The 17,266-nt window shown below is 51.6% G+C and overlaps 5 protein-coding genes across 5 annotated transcripts; 4 read left to right on the forward strand and 1 right to left on the reverse strand.

The window, feature by feature from the left end:
- Nucleotides 1-160: 160 nt before the first annotated feature.
- On the forward strand, nucleotides 161-742 carry G6M90_00g020630 (uncharacterized protein; the record flags this gene model as incomplete). The annotated part of the gene is made up of 1 exon (XM_014692998.1): nucleotides 161-742. One exon carries the CDS (start codon nucleotides 161-163, stop codon nucleotides 740-742), a length of 582 nt encoding a protein of 193 aa, XP_014548484.1.
- Nucleotides 743-885: 143 nt separating this feature from the next.
- On the reverse strand, nucleotides 886-2,080 carry ndk1 (Nucleoside diphosphate kinase; the record flags this gene model as incomplete). Its single annotated transcript, XM_014692997.1, has 7 exons — nucleotides 886-1,085; nucleotides 1,137-1,202; nucleotides 1,260-1,304; nucleotides 1,358-1,416; nucleotides 1,497-1,540; nucleotides 1,598-1,628; nucleotides 1,752-2,080. 7 exons carry the CDS (start codon nucleotides 2,078-2,080, stop codon nucleotides 886-888), a joined length of 774 nt encoding a protein of 257 aa, XP_014548483.1.
- Nucleotides 2,081-2,792: 712 nt separating this feature from the next.
- Nucleotides 2,793-5,774, forward strand: gls2 (Glucosidase 2 subunit alpha; the record flags this gene model as incomplete). The annotated part of the gene is made up of 2 exons (XM_014692996.1): nucleotides 2,793-2,877; nucleotides 2,938-5,774. 2 exons carry the CDS (start codon nucleotides 2,793-2,795, stop codon nucleotides 5,772-5,774), a joined length of 2,922 nt encoding a protein of 973 aa, XP_014548482.1.
- Nucleotides 5,775-8,309: 2,535 nt separating this feature from the next.
- Nucleotides 8,310-10,883, forward strand: msy1 (Mechanosensitive ion channel protein; the record flags this gene model as incomplete). The annotated part of the gene is made up of 1 exon (XM_014692995.1): nucleotides 8,310-10,883. One exon carries the CDS (start codon nucleotides 8,310-8,312, stop codon nucleotides 10,881-10,883), a length of 2,574 nt encoding a protein of 857 aa, XP_014548481.1.
- Nucleotides 10,884-11,948: 1,065 nt separating this feature from the next.
- G6M90_00g020670 (uncharacterized protein) lies at nucleotides 11,949-16,230 on the forward strand (the record flags this gene model as incomplete). Its single annotated transcript, XM_066129860.1, has 2 exons — nucleotides 11,949-16,110; nucleotides 16,160-16,230. The coding sequence occupies 2 exons, from the start codon at nucleotides 11,949-11,951 to the stop codon at nucleotides 16,228-16,230; spliced, it is 4,233 nt and encodes a 1,410-aa protein (XP_065986114.1).
- Nucleotides 16,231-17,266: the final 1,036 nt, after the last annotated feature.

A 17,266-nucleotide genomic window follows, 5' to 3' on the forward strand; every position in this document is an offset into this window, starting at 1 on the left:
ACCCTAGACCAGAAGTTCATCACTCGTCGTTTTGTCCACTCGGAACTATGATCCACCGAATCGTATTTCGCACTTGAGCTGACAACCTCCTCAACCCGTGAGCTTTTCGGAGACATCGCCAGCTCGAATGCCTTGGGAAGCAATCTCCTAGAACAAAATTATGTTTCGTCGCGCCAATGCCCCTAATTGGCTTCGCCAGATACGAGCTCGCCGCTCCATACCCTACTTCACGCTGGGCGTCCGCCACGAATCCTCGCAGGCATCACGCATCGACCGAGTCACAGCACGACTACCCCAGCGCCTACAAAAATACACCAATGGGCTCCGAAATGCACCGGTATCTCACGTTGTGTCGTTTCTAATCCTTCATGAGCTTACGGCCATTGTCCCGCTGTGTGCGCTATTTGCGTTGTTCCACTATACTACTTTTGTGCCGGTGGCATACGTGACCTCGCATTTTGGGGACTATGTGCAGACCGGCATCTCGCGATTTGAGAGGTATTTTAGTAGGAAGGGCTGGTTTGGATTTGGCCCGGGCGATGCCGACAAGGAAAAGGCGGACGATGCCATGGATAAATGGAAGAGTGGAGAGCAAAAGTACAAGATCCTCGTCGAGGTCGCTCTGGCGTATGCGATTACCAAAGCCCTTCTGCCTATTCGAATCATAGGAAGTGTCTGGGCAACTCCATGGTTTGCGGGCGTGTTGCTACGCTTGAGACGAGTCTTGACGCGCAAATTATGAATCAATAGAAACAAAGTATACTGATGCCTATCCACAAACAACCCGTTTTAATTTTTTTCCATCTTGGCCGCTATATATGTGTATGTCGACTATGGATATTGCTTTCCCCAAGATTTTTTGTCCAACAATTGTATCGAGTGCATTTAAGCCTTCTCATAGATCCAGTCGAACTGGGACTGCTTGTAGCTGACAACATCACCCTCCTTGAACCAGAGAGCAATCTCCTTCTTGGCGTTCTCGACGGAGTCGGAGCCGTGGCAGACGTTGCGGCCGACATCGATGGCGAAGTCACCACGGATGGTGCCGGGGGCGGAGGCAAGGGGGTTGGTAGCACCGAGGATGGCTGAGTTTGTTAGTGATATGCGAAAAGAAAGGGGCATGGGCGATTGCTTACCGCGGCCAGTCTTGACGGCATCACGGCCCTCCCAGACCATGGCGCAGATGGGACCAGAAAGCATGTCTAAAGGAGGGAAGTTAGTGTCTGTTGATCCTTTCAAAGATATCCAGTTATACATACACTTGATGAGACCATCAAAGAAAGGCTTGCCCTTCAGGTCGGCGTCTGTGAGGCGTCAGTAAGTCCACTGCTGGTGACGTGGGCGATAATTTACGAACAGTGAGCCTCAAGATGGTCCTTGGAAGGAGTGACGAGCTTGATAGCGGCAAGCTTGTAGCTGATAATGGTCAGCAAGGACTATTCCAGCCCAATCGTCTAGATTGGGTCATATGGGACCCAGGATGGGTAGTTTCTTACCCGCGGTTCTCGAAGCGGGAGATGATGGGGCCAACGAGGCCACGCTGAACGTTGTTAGCAGAACATAACCAATGAAGCAAAGATCTTTTATAGGAACCTACCTGGACGCCATCGGGCTTGATAGCAATGAAGCTATTTCACATTGTGTTAGGAAGAGGCTCCTTGGAAAAGCTTTTGGAGGGGTAGCGTGGCGGGGTAAACCGAAAAAAAAACGACAATAAACAAAAGAGATTCAGGTCTGGGGAAGAAGCTTACGTCTGCTCGGCGGAAGACATTGTGCTTTTGGGGTTCGAGTACGTCGAAGCTGGAATGGATAACAGGTCTAGAGGGGTTGAATGGACAGAGTTTGGAGCGGGAACCTGACGAGAGGAGAGAAAGTAAATAGCAATGGCAGCCAAGGCAAAGGCAAAGAAGGGGAGGGCAAAAATTGGTGGGGGCAGGGTTTCCAGAGCGCGCCGCAGCGGGTTCCTCTGCTGGCCACCATCAGTGTTCCTACATGTAGCGGTGGTGCTGCTGGCGCTGGCGCTTCTGCTTGCATGTGTGCCTGAAGCGGGGTTTTGCTGGTTGTGGTGGGGTTTGGCCATGATGATTTGACGACGGCGGTGAACGGGTCGTGGTTCAAGCGGCCCTGGACGCCAGACTGAGTACGAAGTATTATCGTTGGAAGGGGAGATACTAGTCGTAATGTGGATGCGTACAGTGTGGAAAACGATGCTGAAGCCGCATGTTGACGATGCTGCGCCCGTTTTCAGCGTCTGCGTTCCAGGTGCGACGGCGACGTGTTAAGGTGACTGCACTGCTAGACTGGCATCAGTCAAGAGAGGGCCTGACAGTTATCCGAGGAGAGTCAATTCCTCTTTCACATCGCGACAAATTCATCGGCCTGCCTGGGGTTTGCCAGCTTGTCCGTCCACTCAGTGCCCTCCATCCTGCCATCACAACCTCGCACTCCTCAGAGTTTGGCGACGACGCCAAGCCTTGGACCCATTGGCCAGTGACCACTGCGCGCCAGTCCACATTGGGAAGCTTGTAGCAGGGGCCCAGGGGACAGCTTGCATCGACGTTGAAACTCGAGACAGACCAACATTGTGCACACAGGTCGGCCCTTGACCTCCATCCAATTCAATTGATCTCATCCACCATCAGGCGACGGGATCTCGCCATTGTTAGACTGCCTGAGCCAGGCTTGGTTGCACCAAGGAATTGAGTCCGTCCCATGTTGCTCTCTTATTTTGTCCTGCAATCTCGCCCTCGTACCGTGCCACCTTCCACCTCGGCCTGTCCATTCCCTCGACCATGAGGTCAGCATTGGGACTACCGACCCGATGGGCAGCCATTCTGTGTCTGCTAGCAGCTTTGTTCTGCTTGATTCAACCCTCTGGTAATACTTTTTTATCAAAAACGTGCCATGGCCTCTGCCTTTGCTAATGCCATTCACCAGCATCCGTCAAGGAACACGACTTCAAAAAGTGCGACCAGTCCGGGTTTTGCAAACGCAATCGTGCCTATGCCGACAACGCCAACACCCACAGCTCAACCTGGAGCTCTCCCTATGAAGTTCTACCCGAAACCGCAAAGTTCAAAGATGGCCAATGGCAAGCCGTGATTCTCAAGACCATCAACAACGGTGAGAAGGCTGCACTACCTATTACGGTGTCACTTCTGAAGAGCGGTGTCGCCCGCATCTCCATCGATGAGGAAAAGCGACAAAAGAAAGAGATTGAGCTGCGACATAATAGTAAAGCCAGAAAAGAGCGCTATAATGAAGCAGAAGACTGGGTAATCGTCGGCGGACTGGAGCTGGATAAGCAGGCGCAGGTCGCCTTCCAGGATAAGTCTCAGGCCAATATCAAGTACGGCGGCGACGACAAATTTGAAGTTGTCATCAAGTTTTCACCATTCGAAGTCGATTTCAAACGTGACGATGAATCTCACATCAAATTCAATGACCGTGGACTGTTCAACATGGAGCACTGGCGACCAAAAATCGAAAAAGAGAAGACCGAAGGCGATGACAGCAAGGCTGAAGAGAACGCCAAGACTGACGATGGTGAGGACGAGAGCACCTGGTGGGATGAGTCCTTCGGTGGCAACACCGACTCCAAACCCCGTGGTCCGGAGAGTGTGGCTATGGATATCTCCTTTGTTGGATATGAACAAGTCTTTGGCATTCCGGAACACACCGGCTCCATATCTCTCAAGCAGACCCGTGGCGGCGATGGGAACCACCATGAGCCTTATCGTCTGTACAACACCGATGTCTTCGAGTACATCCTAGATAGTCCCATGACCCTATATGGCGCGATTCCTTTCATGCAGGCGCACCGCAAGGACTCCTCTGTTGGTGTCTTTTGGCTTAATGCCGCCGAGACTTGGATCGACATTGTCAAGGGCAAGGACCACAAGAACCCCCTCAGCTTGGGCAAAGGTGCTAGGACTAGTACACATACCCATTGGATTTCTGAGGCTGGTATTTTGGATGTTTTCGTCTTCTTGGGCCCGACCCCGCGCGATCTTACCAAGAAATACGGTGAACTCACAGGCTACACAGCCATGCCCCAGGAATTCTCCGTTGGTTACCATCAGTGTAGGTGGAACTATATTTCTGATGACGATGTCAAGGACGTTGACCGCCGAATGGACAAGTACAAGATCCCCTACGATGTCATTTGGCTTGACATTGAGTACACAGAGGAGAAGAAGTACTTCACATGGGACCCCCACTCCTTTGCTGATCCAGTTGGCATGGGACAACAGCTGGATACCCACGGACGCAAGCTTGTGGTAATTATTGACCCTCATATCAAGAAGGTAGACAACTACGCCGTTAGCTCAGACATGCTCTCCAAAGACTTTGCTGTTCACAACAAGGATGACGAGACTTATGAGGGCTGGTGCTGGCCTGGCTCATCTAACTGGGTCGACTGCTTTAACCCCAAGGCAAATGAGTGGTGGAAGACCTTGTTCAAGTACGACTCGTTCAAAGGAACCTTGGAGAACACTTTTCTCTGGAACGATATGAATGAGCCGTCAGTCTTCAACGGCCCCGAGACTACCATGCCCAAGGACAACATTCATTTTGGCAACTGGGAGCACCGTGATATCCACAACTTGAACGGCCTCACATTCCATAATGCTTCCTGGGAAGCCATGGCCAGCCGCAAGAAGGGGGAGATGCGCCGCCCCTTCATTCTCACGCGTTCTTTCTACTCTGGCTCTCAGCGACTCGGCGCCATGTGGACTGGAGACAACCAAGCCAACTGGGAGCATCTCGCCGCCTCTATTCCCATGGTTCTCAACCAGGGCATCTCTGGATTCCCCTTTGCCGGTGCTGATGTTGGAGGCTTCTTTGGCAACCCCGACAAGGACCTAATGGCCCGCTGGTACCAAGCCGGCATCTTTTACCCTTTTATGCGAGCACACGCTCACATTGACTCACGCCGTCGCGAACCATACATGCTCGGCGAGCCGTACACGGAAATTCTCACTAAAGCACTCCGCCTTCGCTACGCATTGCTTCCTTCATGGTACACAGCATTCTTCCACGCCAACCGCGACGGAAGCCCCATTGTTCGCCCCATGGTCTGGACTCACCCGTCTGAGGAGAGTGGCTTTGCCATTGATGACCAGCTTTTCCTTGGAACCACCGGTCTGCTGGCGAAGCCTATTGTCGAAAAGGACAAGTTCTCAACTGACATTTGGATCCCCGATGACGAAATCTATTTTGATTATACTACTTACCAGATTCTCAAAACCCAGAAGAACAAACGTGTAACTGTGGATGCAGCCATTGATTCTGTACCGTTACTCATGCGAGGTGGTCACATTTTCCCTCGTCGCGATATCCCTCGTCGGTCAAGCGCAGCCATGCGCTTTGACGACTACACCCTGGTGGTGACCGTCTCCAAGGATGGTTCCGCCGAGGGAGACTTGTATGCAGATGATGGCGATACTTTTGATCACGAAAAGGGACAATACATCTACCGCAAATTTAGCCTCGCTGACGGCACCCTCTCATCTGTTGATGCAGAGGGTCGCAGTGCCAAGTCAGTGAAAGCTGGTGGTTGGCTGAAGGCCATGAGCCAAGTACACGTGGATCGTATTATCATTGTCGGCGCCCCTGCCAGCTTGAATGTGAAGGAGGTGCAGATTGCCTCGGAGGGTAAAACGTGGGCGGTCAAGGTTGACTACCACAGTGCTGAGAAGGGGAGGGCAGCATTCGCTGTGCTTGGTCGGGTGGGTGCTAAAATTAGCGAAGACTGGAGCATTAAGATTTAAGTGTGTACTGTAGCTAGAATAGATAAGTTACATACTGTAAACTACTTGCCGAATTATCAAACCGAATCACCGGTAGGCGTGGATCATGTACCTTGCATGACGCGGCTAAGTGGGAGGCATCTGGCATTCAAGAATCGTGGCGCATTCAGGGGCGGCAGGGAAGAATCCCTTGGCATCGCTAGGATAGGGGGCGGCTAGCTTGGAATTCGAGGGTTCAACGTTGTCCTTTGGAGCCTGGTTTTTATTTCCGAGAACTTGGATTATTATTAGAATTGAGTTTAAAGTGCTCAGCCCCTGCGAAGTCAGCGGCTCAAAAGATATTTTTGGCGATTGGTAACGCATGATTTATTTGATTAACACGCATGATACTGGCAATGCACCCTGATCTGTTTACTTGACAAGTTGACGGCTCCAACTACAATCAAATCAGACGCTGGATTTGAAACAGAAATATGGACCCCATGATTGCAAGAAGGGCTCTGACGACAGCCTGGCAGCATTAGGTGAGCTGTGACGGGTTGTCACGCAAGTACAACCTGACCCCTGCGGCGCCCTGGGCGTTGTACTCAGTCGGTAGGCCAACTTACAGTTCGGCGTCGCGGATAACAAGAATTTTCCTATTCGCAGAATGAGGTCCCCGACAGCATGGCCTCAGACCATCGAAACTTGTTGTCAGGCCCTCAATCAAGGCACGGGAGATCGTCCCCCGAAGCCCTCCTCGCACTGCCACAGGCGAGATTGGCGCCCGTTTTGGCTACCGCTCCCCCCCCTGCAGCCGCGTTCCATTCCCACCACTCCGTACCAAATGAACGGATGCCGTTTGATTGACTAATGGGCATGCTTGCGTGTCTCACAGTTTGAATGCACCGGAGCGGGACTGGGTGCGGCGCCGAGAAACAACCTCCGGATCACAGTACGACCACCGGCCCACAGACGGCACCGGGTTCGCGGAAGGCCCTGGAATCTCTTTGAGTGACGAGAATCGAAAGGATCGGCGTGAGCTACTGAGGGGGCCGAGCTTCCCGGTGCGTAGAGCCTCAGCGTGGGCTATTCATTGGGCTAGGCCGCGGTCGCTGTTGAAGTCGCATAACCGCGGATGAAAGAAAACCAAGGTCGAGTTCGGGGGTGGCCAAAGACGGCTGTCCCAGACTTTGGGCATTGAATGGCCTGCGACGTCTGCAAGTACTAACGCAAGGTCTCTCCTCTGAAGGGCTCTAACAAAGAAAATTTGCTTGTCCGACTCTGTGCACGGTCATGCCGGCATGGGATAACTAACTAACTAACTAATTGCTTGACGGGCTCCGGCGTTGGCCCTTGCAGATGTTGCAGCCAGTTTTTTTTTTCGCCCCATGTTGTTGGATGGCGTGGCCCTCAACATGACGGATGGATTGTGTTTGTGGCACGACGTGGGTGGTTTTCGGGGTTGGTAGCCAGGTTCCACTGAGCTTGTTATCGACGGCCATCTCGTTGGCCAAAGTCTCAGGCTTGCAGGCTTGCCAAGACACTTGAGCTCATAGATGAGATCAACCAGAGGCCATTGATCTCCACGCTCCGGTGTGTGGTGTGTGCTGCAACGTAAATTCTCCGTGCGCCAGAAAAATCGTTTGTACTGGTAGTCTGTCTTTTGTGGAGCGACGTCTGAATCGACCCGCACGACCTTGTCATCGTGGCCTCGGCCCATGGGGGATCGTGCCTTGGCCTTGAGCGAAAAATGAACTTGACTGTTTGAACATTGAAGAAGGATTGGGGCTCGATTGCGAGTTTATAACACTGAGAAATCGGAAGAGTCGGGGGCAAATGTTTGCCGCACATTCGATAAGTTCAGTACCAAGGTAATTCAGGTACTGTCCCAATAAGGCTTGGTGCCACACTTGCGGTAACAGGTAACTGCCGCTGGATGCTCCTTCCCTAATCTTCTCTTCCCCTGGCCCTTTTCCCTCGAAACGGCTTCCCGGAGGCTAGCCAAATCGAACTTGACTTGACTAGACACAATCCACACCACCACCATTTCTCCAATCCACTTATCTTTGTTCTCTTTCCCCCCAATTCAACGTTGAGTAATTTTCTTATTCTATTATTCCCAACGCTCTTCCTTTTCTATTTTATCTGCTTCGCCTCCAGGCACGTTTCGTTTATTCGTATTATATGCGTCTTCTTTGCCATATTTGTTCTCTTCAATCTTGCCTTCTTCTTACTGCAATACCCTCTGGCTTCCTTGGCCCAAACGACATCATCACACTCCGTCGTCACACAAGAGGTTCCATTCACTGTAGCTCAATACCCACTTTTGCGTTTGCTATTTCGTCACTCGCTCCACATATTGCAGTTCAATTCTCAAAGCAAGCACTGATTGCGAGGTTATAAGATCCTTGGGCATCTCTGCCGTATTTACAGTCATTTTGGCAAACCAGTTGGGCCAACAAGACGGACTGGCCCAAGTCACACAGACGCCTTTACACATCCCTCCTGTGCTAATTTGCGTCGATTTCGATTTCAGAGCCTTGGTACGGAGTATAGTCCATCAGGCGGGCCATCATGGCTAGCTCGGCGCAACCGCATGATCATGACATGTATCAACAAGGCCCAGAGCCCTTCCCCGACATTGAATTGCAACACACCAACCGAAATGACCGTGACTCTACGCACGAGAAGCCCCCGCTGCCATCTCTAGACACTCTGAACTCTCTGCAGCACCAAGAGTCTACGGGAATTGAGACTGTGGCCCTGTCACCATCCGTTCAACGCGCCGACGCGAGTCGTCACATTGATGACCTGGAACTCCTACGAGCAGAGCGACTTATTTCGAACCAGGAGCACGAAGCCACGAAAACTGCATCCAAGAACAGAGCCCATAACGTTGAGCCTGAAGATGCGTTCAACCCAACCGTCACCAAGGAGGAGCATGTCAGGAAGAGGAATGAGGATGCCGCTCTGTACAAGTTCTGGCTGTTTCTTAAAAAGTTTCCTCGGTTCGTCCGATATTTGGTCTACTTGTTTCCCGGAGCCGCTCTGCTTCTGATTCCTGTGCTTCTCGGCGCTTTCAGGTATAACGACGGCAGTAATCTGGTTGGTGGTGACGGGGGTGTCGAACTGATGTGGTTTGGAATTTGGCTTGAGATTGTCTGGGCCTCGTTGTGGGTGTCACGAATGTTGACCAGTTTGCTACCACACATATTCCAAGGAGTTGCAACCATGCTGGGGTCGACCACCACCAAGAAATGGCGCGATATCGGTGCGCAATTGGAACTTCATACGGCACTGTTTCTATGGTTCCTCGCCATTTTGATCTCATTCAAGCCTACCAACAATGGACATCGACGCGGTACTCCTGACAAGGACAGCTCTGGTAACGACTGGGTGGACATTGTGAACAAAGTCATCATCTCGCTATTCGTCCTCTTCACTCTCAATTTCGTCGAAAAGATTCTGATACAGTGGATTGCTACATCGTTTCATCAACGCACCTACTCCACTCGAATTGAAAACAACAAGGGTGACATCCGGCAGCTTGTGCAGTTATTTGAATTTGCCAAGGCAAAGCTGGAGGACACTGACAAGTTTTGGCAAGGCCGTGACGGAAACAGCAATGCTAGTGGCACGCAAACCCCAATGGCCAACTTCCACGAAGGTGCCCGTCAGGTACTTGGAAAGGTTGGATATGTTGCTGGGCGAGTTGGAAACGACCTCATTGGCAGAAAAGTCAACACAAATCACCCTCGGAAAGTCGTTTCTGAGTTGCTTCGAACCACGTCTTCTGCACACACGCTGGCCCGCCTTATCTACCGTAGCGTGGTTCGTGAGGATCGGGATACTGTATATCCAGAAGATTTGAAACAAGTATTCGCTACCCAGGAGGAGATTGACGCAGCGTTCGGCGTATTCGATAAAGATCTCAATGGCGACATCTCCATGGATGAGTTCGAAGCTGTGTGTAATGAGATCCGTCTCGAAAAGAAGGCCATCGCCGCCTCGCTCAAGGATCTTGACTCGGTCATCCAGAAGCTCGACAAGGTTTTCCTTTTCATCATTGTCGTCATCACCGTCATTGTTTTTGTATCCATCTTCTCCAGTTCTACAGCGGCCGGCTTGGCCTCAGCCAGTACATCTATTTTGGGTTTGGCTTGGGTTCTCCAGGCTACCGCTCAAGAGTTTCTTCAGTCAATCATCTTCGTCTTCGTTAAGCATCCCTTCGATGTTGGTGATCGCGTCACCATCTATGGCTCCACAGGCGCCAATATGACCGGCGACGATTACTACGTTACGGAGATATCCCTTCTCTATACAGAGTTCAAAAAAATGCAGGGGCACATTGTTCAGGCTCCCAATTCTGTGCTCAACACTTTATTCATTCTCAACCAGAGACGATCCAACGGTCTTTCCGATGTTCTTCCGTTGCAGTTCAAGTTTGGCACTCCTGCATGGATGATTGATGAGCTCAAAGCCCGCATGCTCGATTTCTGTTTGGCCAACAAGCGTGATTACCAGCCGACTATTATTACTGAAATGACTGGCGTGGACCAGATTCGCTCTGCAAACATGAACATGGTATTCATTCACAAGTCTAACTTCCAAAATGAGCTTCTTCGCCTCAACCGCCACAACAAGTTTGTTACCGAACTGGTGTATCAACTGGAGCAAATTGGTATCCAGGGTCCTCTTCGTGTCGACCCTGGTGGCAGCCGCGAGTACCCCATGTACTATGCTGGTTCACACCCACCGCCGTACAGCAACGGCAAAGAGCAGCAGCACGACATGTCTGCGAGCAATGTGGCATCGCCAGCACCAGCCCCGTCACGAGGAGCGATGCCACGTCATAACAGTGTTAGAAGCACGCATATTTCCACCACGAGTGAAGAAGCCATTGTTGACTTCCAAGATGTTTTTGAGAATCGGCGCGAGGAATCTCAAGCGCGACGAATGGAGTCTATCCGAGAAAAGCACATTGCCGAACAAGCAGAAGCTGAGAAGGAGTCTAGGGCATCTACTACTGGTGCCGCACTGTCACCGATACACTCGGTGAATTCCCAACAAAGATCACGATTCTTTGGACGTCACCGAAGCGGGACTAAGAGTCAACAGCATCAACCGCAGCAAAGCGATATAGTTTGAAAAGAAGAATGATTATGAACGTTTTCTTTCGGGGTTGTTCTGGAGGCCGGCTACAACCATCATCCTCCCCACCTCCATTTTCTTTTATCTTGCCATGCCAGTGCAGATGATTGCCGATCAGTACTTTGGGAAAGCAATGGGGCAAGCGCCAGCGTACATGTATTACTTTACACGACACCATATGGATGGATATATTATTTAGATCAATAGAAATAGAGCGATGACTATGAACCTCCAACAAAGACGCCCAGGACTTGGAAGAACAGAACCATGAAGGGTGACACTGATACCTGGCCTGTTGGTACAACATTACCACTGGCGCGGAACATCAGAGCTGGAGAAGCTGCTTGATCGACTTTCAGAGAGGCCAGGATTGGCGCCTCACGGCTAATTCAAGGAGATCAGTGTGGGAGTGGTGTTAACATGGTGATGCCGGTCAACATCTGTCTAGCGGTGACCTTGTGGAAGATTACACATGGAATCATACATGCAGTGCATGTCAAATGATGCCAAAAATAGACCTCACCTCCCTGGTACGTGCATATGTAGCTTACGGACGGAGACGGATCATTGACAAGCTGGCAGAAGGAGCTGATATTCCAATGTGAGGTCAACTAGTGCGCCTCCCCGCTCGACGGGCCGTTCGGGGCAGAGGGAAGGAGCTGCAATTTGGAGGAGGAAAGTGCAATTCAGCCGCAGATTGTGGCGCCGCCCATGTATCGAGCAGATGAGGATGACGAGTGGTGTCCCGACTCCCCTTGACCTCTGCCTGACCTGTGTAACGAGCGGGTTTCCCGACACGCATCTGTTGTGAGGTGCTGCAGCCGTGGCATTCGGCTGCTATGCTTTGCTTGCTGTTTTGTTTCGCGTCTTGCTTTTCGCCAGGCGCTGTTGCTTCATCTGCGTAGCTGGACATTGTGGGCACGGGAGAAGTGGCAGAAGCGACGTGGTTGTGGCGGAATCTGAATGACTACCTAGGTATCGACCTGATGGGAGCTGGGCGACGAGATCGAAAAACACAATCGTGGTTTGACAGGCGCCGCGACACGAGACGACGAGCCCACAATGGCCGGTCTGCCTCCTGGTTGGGAGTGGGACTACGATGGCCAACGCTGGTTCTACAAATACAAGCCTACAGGACAGATCCAATACCACTTCCCCGCCGAAGGCGATGAGTTTCCGGACTTTGTTGAGGCTGGCGTGCCAGCGCCAGACCTTGCACCCGAAGAACGACTTGAATCGCAACAGCAGGTCAAGAGGCAGACGAGTTCGGCAGGTAGCGGTGCCGACGCTCGCTCGAAACGAGCACATATGACGGGCGCAGGCAATGGCAGCGACAATAAATACGCCATGTCCGCGACGGCTAAACCCGTCAGTGCGATATGGGATGGAGACGATGATGCAGAAGGTGATGGTGTGTTCCAGCCAGAGAACTTCATGTTTCTTGGGCCCGGGACCTACACCGACGTGAGCCCTTTGGCGGAGGAAGAGGAGGAGGCAGCCAAAAGGTCTGTTGTTGGAACCATTGGCGAAAGGGTTCAAGGCGGCGAAACTACTGGAACGACGGCAGCAGCATCTGCTAAAGGTGTTAGTCCTCTAGGAAGCAGCAAGACAACGCCTATGATGGCAAAGAGTGAACCATCGACATCATCACCAGGGCCGGTGGATGCAAGCATCAGGCAAGGCCCTGCTGTTGAAAGCGCACCAGTTACGCAAAGTGCTCACATTGTCCAGAGCGAGCCTATCCCCTCCCAACCACCTGTTGAAATCGAATCCACTGCCGTTGTTGCAGAGGCGTCTGACTCTTCAGTCATTCACATGATCGATAGCCGTGAGATGCCCGTGGAAATGATGGGAGACACAATGCATCGGTTCGATCCCGTAGGGTTCGTTGCCGAGATGCCCACAGAGCATACGGCTGCGGCACATATTGAGCTGTACCCCGAACCCGTGGAGATTGCGGACAATACAGTGCTTGCGCCGGTCGAAACTGCTGCCGCAGCGGTTTCAGCAACGGCAATAGCCGAATTACCAGCCAAAAACAGCCCGGTCGCGGGCAAGGAGGCCCCCGTTGTCGACACGCCAAAGGGGCCAGAGGGGAATCAGTCTACAAGTGGTGAGAGTATTCCAAGTGAGGATGGCACTACATCTACCGAGCAGCAAGCGCCATCAGACCATGTTCAATCACATGGTCAACGAGTTGTGCCCAGCGAACAGCCAACCGCTCCTCTGACCCAAAATGCTGGGGCGTCATATGCAAACCAAGTCCTCAGACAAGATCCTGGACAGTATGGTCGTCATTCAAATGAGCATGGACAGGTTGAGTCTTCAATGCCCACCGAACTAAAGACGTTCAAGATTGCAAGAAAACAGCCAGGAAGTACGCCAGGTACACCTATCGCACAGCAATCTCAACAACCGGATTATCAAGCATATATGCCAGGCCAGATGGCTACAACAGCACACTTGCCAATTGAGAAAAGACATAGTAGTATTGGACTACAGCGTGAAGCATCTTTAATGATGAACATGAAAAGAAGCTCAGTCAGCATAGACTCCAATTCTGTTCCTCGAGTGCTGTCACCAGCGCAGCATCCGGTGCCAAATGCGTCATGCGAGCCTCTATCAACCCAATTCACGAAACCAACGACTGATGAAAATAAAACTGATAATACCGACCTGTCCCTGTCTCATGCCCCATCAGTACTGAAACCCGCGAGGAATAGAAAGTCGGTGCAGGATTCCCTTCCTCAGAAACAAGTTCCAACGCCAGCCGCTCTTGCAACTCCTCCCGCTCAACCAAAACCCGAGTCTCGAAGGTCCGAAGGAATTTCCAAATTCCCATCTGTCCTGCGTCCAGCACGAGGAAGGTCATCAAGCCATCCAGGACAGGTAATTAATAGTTCTGTCCGGCAACCGGACCAACATGCAGCGATCTCACAAGACCCTCTGCCGCTCAGGGGCCGGATGTATCAAGTGAACAATAACCAGACTACTATTCCACCTCGACAGCCTCCATTTCAGCATCCCCTGTGGGCTACAGTATATGCGGATCACCCAGCAAGGCCAGCCAGTGTAATGCCTATTATAAATCATGTTCCGTATGGGTCTCAATATTCAGCTGCTGGTTTTGGTCTCGGTCTTATTCCTCGTGGGAACCAATCCTCCCAGCCGTCATTATCAGGGTGTCGGCCGCCAGAACTTCAAGACCAGCCTTCACCACTACAACGCATGCAGGAGGCCATCGCCAGCCAACCTCCGCGACCTCAAACTGTCGTAGGAGCTATTGAAGCTGATTCTGCCAACACTACCTACACTACTACTATTGTTCCGCCACAACAACTAGTGTCAGTTCAACCTGTTATCAAGGATCTCGTAACAGAACAGTTGGATCGACCTCAGAATGTTCCAGCAGTTGTTCAGCCCAAGTCAGTTGATAGCCAATTACAGGTTCAACCAGCACAAAAAGTTCGCGATGAAGACGCAGAGCAACCTCAGCCTCAACCGCAGCCGCAGCTGCAACAGAAGCCCTCAATATCACAGTCCCAGCTCACGCCGACACAGCTTGGACAAAATGTGGCAGGCGAACAACCCACTCTATCGCAGAACCTTCAAACTGCCGCCAGCATCGGCACGGCCGTTGAAACGCAATCTCTGCCGACCCAGCAGGAACCACAAAAGAAACTTCCACCCTCATTCTTCCAAGTTCAACCCCTTCAGCAGATCCAGAATGCAGAAGCTGGGCAGCCCAGTCAACTGCAAAGTCTCTTGGCCCCTCTAGGTATCGCGCAACGTGCTGGGGGCCACCCCCCTTCTATTCAGCAAGAATCATCTACAACATCGCGCCTGCAAGATACTCAAAATGCGGTAGCTGGACAGCCAAGCCAAATGCAGAACGACACATCACGGCAGCCTCCGGGGCCTCAAAGTGTAATTGAAACTATTCAACACAGCTCTCCTCCCAAACCTCCCAAAAATGCGTTCTCTCCAGACCCCAGTCAACCAGGCTCAAGTCAACCGACTTATCCTGGCATGCGACGAGCGTCTATGTTTACTTCTAGTGAGGTATCCCCAGCTCGGCCTCGTGGAGACAGCCAAGTCTCGGCTTTGGGTTCACCGCTGTCCACGGATGCAGCCCGACGTGGTTCATCAAACACGACTATAAACGACCCCAATTACACTCCTTCACCACTAACTGATACGACTGGGCCACTTGCACAAAATGGGTGGACTCAATCTATCGCATTGGGCCAACAGAATGAAAGTCCTCCCGTGCCTGCGAAAATTCGAGAGCATGCTGAAGGCTCCTTCTTCCCTGTTCAGAACACATCCGATACGCGGGCGTCTCAGGTTAGCCCACCAACACTGGATGTGGCCAGGCAGCAGCAGGAAAACACCATATCCAAACCCCCAACGCAGTTCCAATTCGCGCAGCGGGCTGTACAACAGAAGGCCAAGTATCTCAGTCAGCCAGCAGGACAACAAGAGCAAGAAATACGACTACCCCAAGAGTCAGCACAAGATACCGAGCATCCTATCGGATATCAAGTCAAACCTCTTGCAGGTCGGTCTGGACAAACCCCGAATGATCAGCAAACTGTCCTTTCGCCAGGGTCAGGACATATACTTGGTCGGATCGAGGAGCGTGATGAGAGCGAACCAGGTCCCAGAATCAACCAGACACAGCAAATCGAGCTCCCGAGCTCCATGGCTTCTAGTATTCAGCACTCAATACCAGGTACATCGGCAAGTTTCCATAGATCTACATTACATCATCCGCAACCGTCGGCACCAACTCAAGTTCAAAGATCAGTCCAGACAATAGGGCAGTTACCAATGGCTTCAACCCCATTAGGTCAACCTCCATCCGGCCAGCTGCCTCCTATTCAGAAACCACAGGATTTGGTCCCACCAGTTCATATGCAGATTACAATGCAGACTCAAATTACACCTGGGCAAAGGGCGTCTAATCTCAATCCTCAGGGCCAATGGAATCCACCAGTGAATTATAATGCCCCTACACAGGGAAGTCAGGAGAAGGAGAGGAAGTGGTCGAAGTGGTTCAAAGGCGGACATTCCAAACCTAAGTCTGCACCGCAGCAAATGATGTCACCCCAGCCAGGGCCTCAGCCATGGCCAGGCGGTCCATATAGCCCGAATCATTTCTGGCAGCAGCCTGGGCAACAGCCTGGGCAGCAGAGGCCCTTTGGCCACGGACAATCACCGAGTGTGTCTGATTCGGCATCCATATCTACAGTGGGATCTGACAAGACAAGTCAAGATAGTCAACATGTATCTCCCGGGCAAGTCCCGGCTCCTATACATGCTGATGCAACTGGTCAGTTAGCACCGGGACAGATGATACAAGGACAACCCACCCAGGGGCAAATGCGTCCTGGACAAGTGCTCCAAGGTCAAGGTCCCGGGCAAATGCCACCTATTCAGATGCATCCGGGTCAACGACTACCTGGTCAGGCACTACCTGAACAAATGCCTGCAGGACGAGGTTACTTTGGGCAGGCTCATCCGCTCCAAGTGGCAGTGAATCCTCCCTTGCAAGGCTTTACATCATCACAACCTCGAACTCAACACCAAGGCCGAATGGGAATGACAACCCAAGTATCGTCGAATCCAAATCAGCCACACACGAGCCACTCTAGGTCACCCTCTACCGTAAGCCAAGCTAGTATAGCGCAGCAAGGTGTGCCATCTCAGCAAGTGCATACACCAGTAGGCTACCAGACTCAACACTCCACAGAAGGCAACATGATTCCACCACCGCTATTTGCTCCATCACACGGCAATTATCCAGAAAATGCCAAGATGCAGTCACATCTGATGGTGCAGCCGGTCGCCAATAACAAATGGGCTCAAAAACCAGCAGCGGACTATTCTGGGGGTGATTGGGGAGATGAGGAGAATTGGGAACGGAGATAATTAGTCTTGCCCCCTATACCACCAAACCCCTCACTTTTTCTTTTGTCTTCTTTGATAACACCATACCCTCAAGTTTGGATTTTCAGATGCGTCATTATTGGCGGATATGAATGGCGGAGCTCATGTCGCATCGACGCATATCACTGAAGGCTGATGTAAGTCCATCATCTTCTACTTGTGAATTTTAGTCCCATTCAATAAGATGCGATTCCACGGTGGTGCCAGAAGTTCCTCGCCATGCATAATGCGAGTATGTGTGGGCTTCAATTTTTTATCAACCAATAGATTGTATTGTAGATGCCAGAGTGAGAAGTGCCCCTATTGCTTTAGTACGTCTGGTGGTAGGCACTTGCCTCGTTCGCCGAATTTTCAGTCTAGTCTTGCCGCTCACGTGACAGCGCGTAACGGCGCGACATGACTGAGTGTGAAGCCCAAGTCGAGTTACT

This window comes from Metarhizium brunneum, chromosome 1 (genome assembly GCF_013426205.1).
Source record: "Metarhizium brunneum chromosome 1, complete sequence".
Lineage (NCBI taxonomy): Eukaryota > Fungi > Ascomycota > Sordariomycetes > Hypocreales > Clavicipitaceae > Metarhizium > Metarhizium brunneum.